Raw genomic sequence first — 13,130 nt, 5'->3', positions numbered from 1 at the left:
AATGAGAGACGGTTAAGTGACTCGAAAAAAGTTTTTATTTTGTTCTTTTAAGCTTCCATAACCAACAAGGCTTCAATGCGACATGCTGACAATGAAACATCTCAATTCTGTTAAACATGTTTGTCTGTGTTTGTGTGTTTATGTGCTACCTTAACCTGCAAGGTCTTTACACGGAGTTGGGGTGTAAAACAGGGGAAAGGAACTGTGCTACACCATTCGGGCTGAATTTAAGCTGGAACGGTACCGCGCCTTGGCTAGGTGACAGTTGCTTCTACTGTAGCTGTGTGCTAGTCTTTTTATGGCCATTCTTTATGTGACAGCACCCCATTCCTGAGCAAATTACAACTACTGTGGTACATTGAAATGAAAACACGCAGACAATATTAGCATTAACATGTTTGCTAATTAATATAAATTTGTTGCAAACTAAGAAGTCTGTACATCATTGGTTAGAAGATTGGTTCAAAGTGTCTCTGATGGCAAGTGAAGCTACTGTTATTAACGTAAACTGTATAGATGAGGCTGTAAACATTTCTCTTATCTCAGGCTACTGACTGTCTAACAGAATAATTAGTAAACTACTGAAGATTGCAACTCACACAGTAATTGGAAGTCTGTTACATATAGAGTGACGGATTTCATCTCTTTGTGCCAAAAAGAAGTCTGCTCCATTGATTTGCTTTGCTGAGTGGCTGCTGATTGGCTCAGGAAAACCAGCGCACTGTGCTGCTCCTAAGTCAGTTGTGACAGCTACTAACCACGCATGAGCATGAACTGGACATGTGCTTGATTCAGCTGATCCAATGACGAAACAGCATGGCTTGCATTTTGCCCGTCATTCGTTTTTCTGTGGTGCATTCAGTGACGACAGCAATCTGCAAATCCAGACTTTTGAAAAGGAAATAATAAAAAAATATCCTGATGTACTGTGGCTTAGGCTGTGACACTTTTATTTTCTATAAGCTGCAGGTTTTCCATTGTCTTTTTATTGTCCAGTGGCCAGTCAACACTATTAAAAGTTAATTGCCAAGTTGATTAGGGCTAATGGGCACTATACCTGAATAACCCTGCTCTGACTCGCATCCGGACTGTCGTAGTTCTTTGGACGTGATCAGTTCAGTGCAACGCTTCTCGTTTCTCATCACTCTGGGAAGTATGTGTTACATGTTAAGGTTCATAACTGTTTTCTTAAAAATTCAAAGTGTAGAGTTTTGGGAGAAATAATAGGATAAATATATCTATTCAAGAAAAATTACTTCAAACAGAAAAAAACTAGTTATAAATGCATATCAAATGTATTCAAAATTTCAAATAATTTCTAAATTGTTGAACAATGTTGTGTTAAACTATGTGACTGAGTTTGGTCCACACATACTGTACGTCTGTATTAAAACAAAATACACAAAGGTAAATTCATAGCACCCTGTTACAATGGTTTTAAAAATAAATTGTTGCTTGCATGCTGCAGTTGTAGCATATTTCTGCTGTTTTTGTCTTTCATGTTTTTTTTTTTGTTGTTTCTTTGGATCACATATCAACCAAAAAAGCTAAGTGCCCAAAAGTCTCATATGACATTTAGAAGCTATACTGTTCCATCAGTCCTCAGAACGGGTAGGACCATTATTTTACCATCTGCACTACTCCTCAGTTTCACATTATAGATTCTAGATGAATGTTTTTATTTAAACCAATATGCAGATAAAAAAAAATGTGTAATACTGAATGAAATTGGCCTCTTCATACGCCTCACCTTTTACAGTATTTTTTTAAAATCACAGTTTTATAGCATTCATACTAGTGATCTCCCTTAGAAAACGTGTGAATGCTGAGACGGTGCCCTTCGCTCAGTTGTTGCCTTTGAAGCAGTAGACCCCGTAGAGCTTGTGCTTCTTGTCGGGGAAGCCTGAGAAGCGCACGGCCGCTTCGGTGGGGCTGCAGCGTCGGCGGGGTCGGGAGATGGGGTAGCGGACGCTGCCGTCCGCCAGCCAGCCTGCGTCACAGCGGTCGTAGCCCAGCAGCTTCCATGCGGCGTACATCTGCCCCACCTTTGCGATCTGAGCGCCGTCCTTCTGGCAGGCCTGCACTGCCTCGTCGTAAGTGAGCTTGCTGGGATGGATCAAGTAATAGAAACGCCCTGCAGGGGAAGAGAATAATACATTAAAAGTCTATTTCTCAGTGAAGCCATATTTGAAGCCCTGTCTGTGCTCTTGAATGGATTTTAAATCATTTAAAATGTAATTTATAAATTGAAGTCCATTTTCTAAACCTGCTAATGCTTGTCAGTTTTTAGAGAGGGTGACCAACCTTTGTAGTTGGAAGTGAAACAGAAGACATCGTATCGGTTCTTCTCTTTGTCGCGCAACCCATAATTCCTCACACCAGGCACAGTGCCCTTGCCACCGCACGGCTCCCTGGGCTTGGTGATGGGGTACTGAGCGGAGCCGTCACTCAGCCACCCGGCGTTGCACCAGTCCAGCCCGCCTCGCCACGCCTCGTACAGCTGGTCAAACGAGGCCACGATGGCATCCTGTTCCTGACAAGCCTTCTCGGCATCGTGGAAGTTCAGGTTATAGCGACCCAGACGGGGAAAGTAGGGGAACACAATCCCTGTAGGAATAGCGTGGTTGCGAGTGGTAAATTGCTTTAGCAAAGTAGTAGTTACTTTTTGACAAGTTGCACAACATAGGAGGGATGTGAGGTGTTTATAAATGCAGCCCGTGAGGAGTAAAATCTCTTCTTTTACATTACGCTGCAGTGCAAGAGCAGCCTGTTAAATCATGTTTACAAGGCAAATAGAAATCACAATGAGGACAGCACCGCCTTACAGCGGGATGGCAGGGATTATCCCGAACATCAACAACCGCAACAAAGTTAATGGCATTCAGGGGCCTTGCTGAGGGTCTGCTTCATATACCGGCTTTCAAATGGCCACGTTAATGAATGCAGCAAGTTGGGACAAGCAGTCATCGTTTTAATCTATAACAATGTTCAAAACTAGCAAGTAACTCCTTTTAATTATGGCCTGAATCAGCGAGATTGATAGAATGAAGAAAAATGCTGAGTGCTTTGCTCCATTAAATGGTAATTGCTGTTTCATGCCATGTGTAGAGCTGCTTTTTACAACGACATTATTCAGCAGTGGAGCTGAATTTACTTTTTCATTTCAGGCTGTAGGGGAAGCCTACCTTGCAGGTCGAGAGACACAACCACAGTGTCGTCTTCTAGGCCATCAATGACCTCACACTTGTATTTCCCATAATCCTCCAGAGTGAGTTCGTTGATGACCAGCGATGCATCATTTTCACCAGCATCCTGAAGGTGCACCCTGCCATGGAAACGGCCATAACTCTTCTTGTGGAAACCCATGGCGACAAAGACGTCAATTTCCTTCAGGTAATCATATGTGAGTTTTGTCCATTTTATCCTCAGCTTGGGGTTTGGGGCCAATGTTGGGTCCCGGTGGAATTTACACGGCAGTGTTGCATTGGCCCCTCGTTGAGAGATGACTTTGGCTTGATCTGTTACTACAGCGAGCTTCGGGCCATTTTCTAAGTAATAATAATTAGAAATTTGTTTTCAATAGATATGCAATGCAGTAAGATTTTACATTCACATAGATGTCAAAACTCATACTTAATGGGGTGGTGGTGGCCTAGTGGGTAACAAACTCACCTATGAACCAGAAGTCACAGGTTCAAACCCCATTTAGTGCAAATATGTCCCTGAGCAAGACACTTAACCCTGAGTGTCTCCAGGGGAACCGTCCCTGTAACTACTGATTGTAAGTCACACTCCACATGAGAGTCTGCAAAATGCCCTAAAAGTAAATGTAAATGTACTTAATGGGTACAGACCGTTCTGGCTGTGGCTTGCTAAATTCAAAACACTTCCTTTAAATGTCCTATATTAAAATAAGCCCTATTTTCCAAGTGCTATAATAGATGTAGCGCATGGGGCTTGTTCGCTAGAGTAAGGTCAAGTACGTCCTCAGGAAACCAAAGAAAGAACTGCTTGCAAGTTAGCTACATTCTGAAGAAGTGAAGCTAACATCCTTTTTGATATTAGATATTTTGATACATAGATATTTCTTTCACCCAGTTGTCAGTCTTTAATGACAATTTTATAAGTATGTGATGACTGATAGCTCTCACACAGCTTAACTGGGAGGATTTAAACACCTTAATGTTTCAACACAAAAATCATCCAAACATGTGCCGAAATACACTAAAAGAAAGGCCAGAAAGATCCAATAAATATTTCATTTTAAGAATTCGATTAGCAACCTTTTTGGTGAATTCTTGAACACATCCAGTGTACTGCGCCTTAAATAACGTCTCGAAAACAAACCCCATCGAGTACATATAGTACATATCGAGTACATATAGGAGATAGTGATGTGATGCTCAGACCACATTTATGACATGCAATGATATGTAAAATGGATCCACTCTCTGAGTACCTCTTCAAAACATTTAATGATCCTGCCCATCTCAAAATATCTCAAAACGTAGTAGAAGAAAAAAAAAAAAATCACTGAAAACAAGAGACTTGTCGTCAGCTCGGCAGCACGGGTAAACATAGCACATCCTAGCTTGGCTTATCAATTATTCAGTACTTGTAGTACGGCCAGCCAGGCCACTCAGCGTGTAGTGTGACAGGAGCCAGAGGCAGTTGGGCTTGCATCACCTCAGGCGACACCATATTAGAAAGCACCATAAAAGCTCCATTAGCGCGGGGGTGTGGGGACTTCCTCTGTGCATGAGGGAGGGGACGAGTGGTGCATCCCACACTCACACACACACACACACACACACACACAACACACACACACACACACACACACACACACACACACACACACCACACACACACACAGGCCTTTCCCAACTCTACCTGAGATGTAGATGGTCCGGTCGTGCCCCAGGTCACTGTATGCTTGCTCAAAGTCATCAGCAAAACTCAGGGAGATCAAAGCGAAGAGGAGCAGGGCATTCATCGTGTTTTTTAGCACCAGAGGGGTCTCTTTACTGTGTGGAGGGAGAACAAAAAAAATGTTTAAGTCCATCAAGTGAAGGAGAAAAGCAGCAAAAAAAAAAAAAAAGAGTTCCTCGGAAATTCTATGCAGAACAGAACAGTGAGGAGTGTCTGTGCTGCATCTTGGTGACATGCCCCGAAGCCCCCTGCAAATTCCCATCTGCAGCACGTCCTACTGCCGTGTCGTTGTCGGTAGAAGTGTGATTCCTCATCGCGTACAAAGCAAGAAAGCAAATAATACAGACCAGTGCGTTTGTCCCAAAATCGAGCAACAGAAATAACTGAAAGGTCACGGATCCCGCCACACTGCAGCAATACACACGTCCAGACAGCTGAGGAGCCGCAGAAAACTTTCCTGACGCATGGCACGTTCACCCCGAAGCACTGCCCGGCCCGAACGGCTGCACAGCCTCGCAGAAAGAAATGAAAGGACCTTACCATGTGAAAGCGTACGCTCGGCCGCCCAGTGCCGTGCGTGCTGACGGGCACACGAAGATGTGGGTTAAAAGTGTGTCGGCCCGCTGGCGCTCTCTCTGCGGTCACACTGATTGATGCCTTTTTTTTCATTCATTTCAACCTAGAGTGCTGACGCACCGGCAGAGAGTGCCAGGTAGTGCTTCTGCAGTCAGCAGAACGGGACTCTGCAGAGAAGCCAACCCTCTCTCTCTCTCTCTCTCTCCCCCTCCCCTCCGCAGATAGTAATTACGCAAAGCAGGATCCGAGAGTGATAAGGCTGAAAGGATACGTCAGTGAAGTGTCCTTCCCTCTGGGAGAAAGTTGCAGCATTACTGTCACGCATCCGCGGCAGGACCCAACGTTACGCCAGAGGTTGGGAGAACTCCTCTGCAGCAAAAACAAAAAAAAAAAAAAAAAAGGAATGCAGAGGACTTCCAGATCCACAACCAATAAAATGTGACACGCGCCATTAGGCAAGGGAGGACGCCGCGTGCCCCTGGACCGGCCTGTCCGGGACCACTTTATGGCACGACTTGATGCAGCTGGTGAAGTTTATTCAGACCCTGTTCAATGTCAAACAGCGGCTTTCTGAGCAGCGAAACTTCACCAAACACAGACCTTTAGCTCAGGGCCCTCATGACAACAGATGCCACCAATAACAATGCATTCCTCGGCCAGTCATTGTGCAGGATGTAAACAGTGACAACCTTGGTTAACAAAGACGAGATACAAATGAAACCTTTCAGAACCTTTCAGGTTATTCCTGCCCGCTGGTACCATCAAGGAAAATAGAGGATAAAAAGTGGAAACGAGACAAGGCCACGCAAACACTATAAAGTTAACTAAGCAAGACGACCACAGGGCTATAGAATGCAACCTCATTTCTCAATGGTGCTACTTAAAAAGAACTGCGGTCGCACCGGTGCCACCAGGCGTTCAGGGGAAACATTTCTCTGTAAACGGCCTCTCATATTAGGTCCATGTAGTATTCTAAACCAATCAGAGTTCATGAAGGGCGGGGCCCACCCCTGATTGGCCGTGGTCCAGATAGTCCTGTACGTTTGAAAGTGCGCGTGCTGCAGTCAGACCCAGAGAGGTGAGTGGCATGGTCCCGTCACATCCAGAGTAGATGTATCCACGGATTACAGCTTTTTTTTATTGTTGCGGCGGATGCCGTTCAACTTGACTGTACTAACATGCTTCGCACACATTACAAGTCTTTTATGAATTTAACCAAGCTTTTTCATGCACCTCAGACTTTGCTTTTGTTGCCAGTGCATGTACTGTAAACGTAACGGCCGGAAGCCAGCGTCTGTTTCTCTGCCTCAGCATCCATTTTTAGGTTAATCGGAACACTCACCTGACAAATCATTTACCGTCTGAGTAAAATGACAGCAATTATGATGCAGTGATATAAAACAAACTATTAAATAAAGTGAAATAAACTGGCCGAGTGTCTCCACTCAAACAGATCAGGACGAGATGATAATCGAAGTTCAAGACCTTAAAACAGCATTTTTAATAATTTAGTTTAATTTTATTTAATTTATTTAGTTTCATTTTAGCTTAGTGAAGCACTTTAAGCATCAACACATTTTCAATAAGTTACCTTTCTTGAAGAATTATGCATCAAATAGAAAACCTTATGTAAACCAGATTATCAGTTAATCATTTACAAGTCAATATTATTATGCCTATTATGGACACCGATTTAAGAAATGTGAACATGTAAAACTGCATTGTTAAATGTGATGCCGTAGAAAAAAAAAGTTGGGCTCACCTGTGCAATCAGTGCAGAAAGGTAGTCTAGAGCTTGAGAGTAACTATCGACAACCAACTCTCCTTCTCGACTCATATCACCAATCTTTCCCGCTCATGTAGATTCCTTCTCTACGATATCAGATGGATCCGCACTTATCTATCAACACTGGCCACCCAGATACTTGTTCAAAATACTGATGCTGGCCTGCAAAGCCAAACATGGAGTAGCACCATCCTACCTCACAGCCCTTATTACACCTCGCACTGCACCTCCAGTACTGCTCGCCTGGTCCCTCCATCTCTGAATGTAAAAGGAAGACATTCATCTAGACTCTTCTCCGTCTTGGCCCCTCGGTGGTGGAATGAACTTCCCCTCGGGGTCAGAACAGCAGAGTCACTGAGTACTTTCAATCGGCAGCTTAAGACCTTCCTCTTCAGTGAATACTTACACTAACTTGTAACTTTCTTATAGTCTGACTTATGCAAGGAAAAACTACAACAGAGTGAAATAAAATGATTTAATTCGTGTTTTGAGTCCTAGTGAACCAGAATTCATCACTTCATTGATCGTAACATGAAAGCACGTGGTAAGTCGCTCTGGATAAGGCCGTCTGCCAAATGCCATAAATGTAAATGTAATGTAACACTGCCAGCTAGCTGGCACATGACTGACACCATTGCTGGCCGGACACTGTTCATTTCTGGATATGAGAGTGTGTCGCCAACCCCCCACACTACAATGTGCCCCCCCCCCCCCCCCCCCCCCCCCCCCCCCCCCCCCCCCATCTGTCATATGCACATAATACCTCTGGTATTATACAAGCCTTGTTTTTAGAAAAATTTACCATGTTTATTTTGTGCACATTTTGTACTAAGAAGTACAAACAACTACATGAAACACAAATGACTAGATTAAGCACAGACTCATCGGACTTGAAGGGATGCATCCAAATATTTTTAATGAGGTAACAGCACGCTGGCACTAATCCCCCTCAAACGAGCCGACACCGTCAGTGAACCGCCAGCAGAAGAAAAACTCTAAACTTCACTACTGCACTTCCGCAGTAAGTCCTGCCGACATGAGGCGCAGGACCACGGAGTAAAAATGAAAGACAGTTGTTTAAGCTACTTTACTAATCTTTACCACATCTGGTAACGTGCACCGTTGCCACTGTAAACGGTACGTACAACACATCGTTTAAAGTCTAATTGCGCGATAACAATTACTTTAGAACAAGAAGCATTATGCTCTGAGATTTAAATGTGTAATATGGGTTACATTTACATTTGCAGCATTTATCAGACGCCCTTATCCAGAGCGACTTACAATCAGTAGTTACAGGGACAGTCCCCCTCCTGGAGCAATTTAGGGTTAAGTGTCTTGCTCAGGGACACAATGGTAGTAAGTGGGATTTGAACCTGGGTCTCCTGGTTCATAGGCGAGTGTGTTACCCACTAGGCCAGTTTACACCAGTTTACATGTTCTTGATCCCTCGCTCTGATTCATTTTCATCAAATGAATGCATACTGCAGGCCTGATTGCATCTTTGTTTTGCTAGAACCCTCCCCTGCCCAGTGGTCTTCCGTCCACAGCCGACGCCCCATGTAATGTCACTGCAGTACGTTCCAGAAATCATTGCACAACAGACATTTGTCTTCCTCCGACAATCACACAAACATTCCTTGATTTGTTTGTGTGACTGTGGTCGTGCATTTGGCAGCAAGTCTTCAGAAATTAGTTTTTGTGGTTCAGCCATTTGTGCTGTGAGCTTGACAGAAGATGGAGAATACAAGCCACGGAAAGCGATTTCGTTGGTGAGCTTATCCGTGCAGTTCCCCAAACTTAACACGCGAAATTCCCTCATGAAGACACGGGTCAGTATCGGTGTCATGCCGTCACTGTGCAGGTGCTGTAGAAGGACCCGGGATCCTCAGCGGAGGGTGTTCCCCACGTCCCGCCGGTCCAGCGCACACTCGAGTCACACAGCCGTAAATTTCAGCGCGACTCCTTACAATTCGAATTAGGGCTGATGTACGAGGCTACAGGGGTTTACTGTGACGCAGGGATAATAAAGTCATGTGTTTTGAAAAACGATTGAATTGCGAACTGCAGTTCCAGTTTTAATTGCACATCATCCACAGCGCAACACTGGTTAACGTGGTAACATTAAAGATGCACTTGAAGGTATAACAACAGCGTCAGTACAGTACAAACGGTGGTTTACGAAACTTCCAAGGCCGTAAAATTACAGACTCGTTTCTTGCGAGACGTGAGAACGTGTTATTTTTACTGCGTTTTGGTTGGGCATTGTTCAACGTTTGATCCCTCATGTCAGGACTGAGTCACCCCTGTAGCTGCTTCACATCATGAACGGATAAAGACTTGCTTCCGACCTTCAAAGGTTCCCCGCTGTTTTGGGGGACCAGTATGTGTCTCTACACCAGCTATTGGGGGGGGATGACAGACAGACAGACAGAGAGAAACAATGTTTGGCAACTTTACCCCCCCCCCCCCCCCCAATCCTACCATATTGTACCACAGCATCTTTTTACTACAAAGCCAAACTTTTATAGGAGTGAAATAAATTAATTGCTGGCTTTTCTCGTTACATCAGCTTATTCACTACATTCAAACCATGAGCATGTGGAGAACCATCAATCCACACCGCTGGTTGCCTGACCACCCACAAAGCCGAAAAGGACACCAGCTCGAAATGAGTGAAGGGCTCCCTTGATGCACTATGTTGGTTGAGTCGAGCTTCTTTTCATCACAGAACGACCTCAAGGGCTTTAACCAGGAAGATTTTGATTTATATTGTTTGGAAGGTGTCCATTCCTACACCTTTACAGCAGAGTAACAGAATCAGTAGGAGTATATACATATACATATATATTTTTTTGTACAGAGTTACAGGAAGGCTCAGGGTTCTGGAATTTGTCTGGAATCTACAGGACTTACAAAGCAGTTGTTGGGGAGCAGATAACACACAGGCTGTTCCAAGTCTTTATCTACGAGAGATTTACAGCACACTGAGAGCTGTCTAGTGACTCTCTGAGATGGGATGCTGAATTTGCATAACAATTTTGGGCTTTTAAAATCTGCACTATCACACACAGAGACATATGTAACTCAGCATTTTAGGAAAATCCATCAACCAGTCAATTCATCTTGTTCAAGAACCTGGTTACCATGGTAAGGTGCTTCTCAAACATCAGGGTGATGGTTTCCTGCTGTTACGCTTCCCTCTAGGACTCTACTGGATGCTAAATATACAAAGAGGTTAAGTTAAGTTTATTTATTTATTTGGAAGCAGATGCCAACCGTCAGCATCACAGAGGGAGTCTTCACTAGAAAAAGCCAAAATTTTCCCCTCAGTGGTGAAAATGCAGGGTTCAGTCCAGTACGTCCACCCAGAATCTCATTAATGCCTGTGTAGGTTTTGACGTCACTCTCGTACCACATTGGCTCAAACAAAGAGGGCTCAGTATATCTATACACATGCTGGACCCACCATTCCGCAGCTGGGAGGGAATGTCGGCCATCCCGACCAACTCCAGCAGACCTCAGCTACCTGGAATTTCTGGCCTGGAGATTCATAGAAAGGCTTCACAAGCACAGCCTGAAACTTATTTATTGCTTGACACTTGCCATGAGTTCTTAAAGTAAATGCAACTTCGTTCACAAGCCGCACGGCATCGTTATCTGATGCCACAGATAATGTCTGGTGGACGAAGTCAGCCGGGGGACGCCAAGGGCCTGAGAGAAAATGCTGATGCGCAGGTGTGCGACCCCAGGCTGTCTCCAGGCTCTGTCTACCGCAGCAGAGGTCGTGGTGAGGACTTGTGAGGCTGGTAGTTGCCTGGCGGGTAACATACTCGCCTATGAACCGGAAGACCACAAATTCACAGGTTCAAACCCCACTTACTGCCATCGTGTCCCTGAGCAAAACACTTAACCCAGGGGGGGCTGCCCCTGTAAATACTGATTGTAAGTCACTCGGGATAAGGGCGTCTGACAAATGCCATAAATGTGAAATACGAGGGTGACACACACCGGTATCCAGAATGACCTCTTCGCTTTTAGCCCTCATTCCACCAGGGGGCATGAGATACGTGCCACCAAAGACCTTCAAACAGCACACACTAGTAACAAATAAAGCAACACAGCAAAACGGGACATTTGGATGAAAATGTACCTTTCAGTTCAATATTTTCTCGTGATGGTAATAAAAAAAAAAAAAAAGAATCACCCAGCTTTCCCAGTGAACTGGTGATAAAATTCACTGGTTCCCTACAGGCTTATCACTGCTTTTTTAAAGTTAAAAAAAGTAAAAAAAAAAAAAAAGAATCACCCAGCTTTCCCAGTGAACTGGTGATAAACTTCACTGGCTCCCTACGGGCTTATCACTGCTTTTTTTTAAAAGTTAAAAGTACTCCTATCGGTCAAAAACAACAGCTTACGTGTATTTGTAACGCTTTTTCATGCCGCTTGATACTATTTAGCCAGAAGCAGTATTCATGTCCAACCTGTTACACCTCGCAGCCTCTCGACAAACTTCCATTAGGGCCGTTAGTGACACGATTCAATCCACACGACGGGGGTGAAGCCCGGGACGCTCAGCTGCAAATGAGGCAATTAAATAACACGACGTGAGAAGAGTAGAAGACCGCGAGGAGAAAGAGAAAGAGAAAGAAAGAGGGGGGATACTCACCTCGCACCGAGTCCCGCTGCAGACTGAACGCTGTTCGACTCAGGCGGGTCCGAACGATGCCGACGTCACCGGCGGGGGGGACAAACCCAACAAAAAATCTCCTTCAGGTCGCAGCTCCCGCGCACCCGAATAAAAGAGCCGGTGTTTTAGCACTTTAAAAAAAAAAAAAAAAAAAAAAAAAAAAAAAAGGTAGCCTCATAGTTACAATCATTCACTCGACATGCATATTATAATAACTTCATTATTGTCGGACTGTGTCCCATAACAGTGTCGGGCAACAGAGCACTTTCACGGTTTTTTGGTCAGATAAACGTTTCTTTTCTCTACAGAACAGAGAGGCGGTCTGTTCATTCAGCTGATTGCATCATATGTTATTTCCCAGGTTCTGGACGTTCCTCCCCTTCAGGTTTATGTTTATTCACCAGCCATAATACTACATTTAACATGGCTTTCTGGAACATATATAACATCCATGGCGTCCGTGGTGTGACATTTTGAACTGTCCTTAAAGAGGGAGTTATTGGGTTCTGGACAGGGCGGAAGTGTTTACCTTAACTTTAGCAACAGTGTGGGACAAAAAAAATAAGTCTTAATCAATTGACATCTTAGTTTTTCATTTTTCTCAGGACCAGGTGGTTTGGTCAACTGTAGGGCCTGTCTAAGCCCATTATGACATACTGAATGTGAATTTGGACTATATTAGAAATAAATGTTGCTTTTTGGTCCATGCCAAGTGATCCAGTTATGACCATTTGCTCCACTAAGAATGCCTTAGTTTAGAATGTTTCACCTCTTAAGAGGAAACAGCCTGTGATTACGGGAAATGACGTGATGCGTCTTTTTTCCGATCGCATCTTGCCCACTGTACTGTGGCAAAGTGCCCAGGACATGGAGAATGAAATCAGGGCCCGAGGAATGGACACAGCGATTAACCGTTTGAACCGTTTTGCCAGTCCTTTGTGCTTCCAGACCCCAGGGAATAACTGCTGTTGAGGCACCGTAGCACAACAGCGGAGTTCATTTAACGCTGCAAATCAGAGAATCAGCACTTGGCCCGCGCGCCGCTGAGATTGCAAGCACCGCTTCCCTCTCCAGGCCTCTTCAGCAGAGACATCTCAAAGGCGTCAGCTGATTCTGGCAGCGTGGCCCATATTTGGACATATACAT

At 44.4% G+C, this 13,130-nt stretch overlaps 1 protein-coding gene across 7 annotated transcripts; it reads right to left on the bottom strand.

Moving 5' to 3' along the window:
* Positions 1 to 17: 17 nt before the first annotated feature.
* hapln1b (hyaluronan and proteoglycan link protein 1b) lies at positions 18 to 12,015 on the bottom strand. Of its 7 annotated transcripts, XM_028971877.1 has the most exons (7): positions 11,964 to 11,980; positions 11,779 to 11,872; positions 5,473 to 5,877; positions 4,894 to 5,027; positions 3,186 to 3,548; positions 2,305 to 2,607; positions 18 to 2,134 (listed from the first exon to the last, which is right to left on the bottom strand). In XM_028971877.1, exons 4-7 carry the CDS (start codon positions 4,994 to 4,996, stop codon positions 1,845 to 1,847), a joined length of 1,059 nt encoding a protein of 352 aa, XP_028827710.1. In that variant the 5' UTR covers positions 4,997 to 5,027; positions 5,473 to 5,877; positions 11,779 to 11,872; positions 11,964 to 11,980; the 3' UTR covers positions 18 to 1,844. The 7 variants fall into 7 exon arrangements, with proteins under 7 accessions (XP_028827710.1, XP_028827711.1, XP_028827707.1 ...); XM_028971878.1 differs by lacking the exon at positions 11,779 to 11,872 and having other exon boundaries at positions 11,964 to 12,015; XM_028971874.1 differs by lacking the exon at positions 5,473 to 5,877 and having other exon boundaries at positions 11,964 to 11,995.
* Between the last annotated feature and the right edge of the window lie 1,115 nt (positions 12,016 to 13,130).

This window comes from Denticeps clupeoides, chromosome 3, assembly GCF_900700375.1.
Source record: "Denticeps clupeoides chromosome 3, fDenClu1.1, whole genome shotgun sequence".
In the NCBI taxonomy this organism is placed as follows: Eukaryota; Metazoa; Chordata; class Actinopteri; order Clupeiformes; family Denticipitidae; genus Denticeps; species Denticeps clupeoides.
The sequence above is the reverse complement of the archived record's forward strand: the minus strand, read 5'-3'. Positions and strand labels throughout refer to the sequence as shown.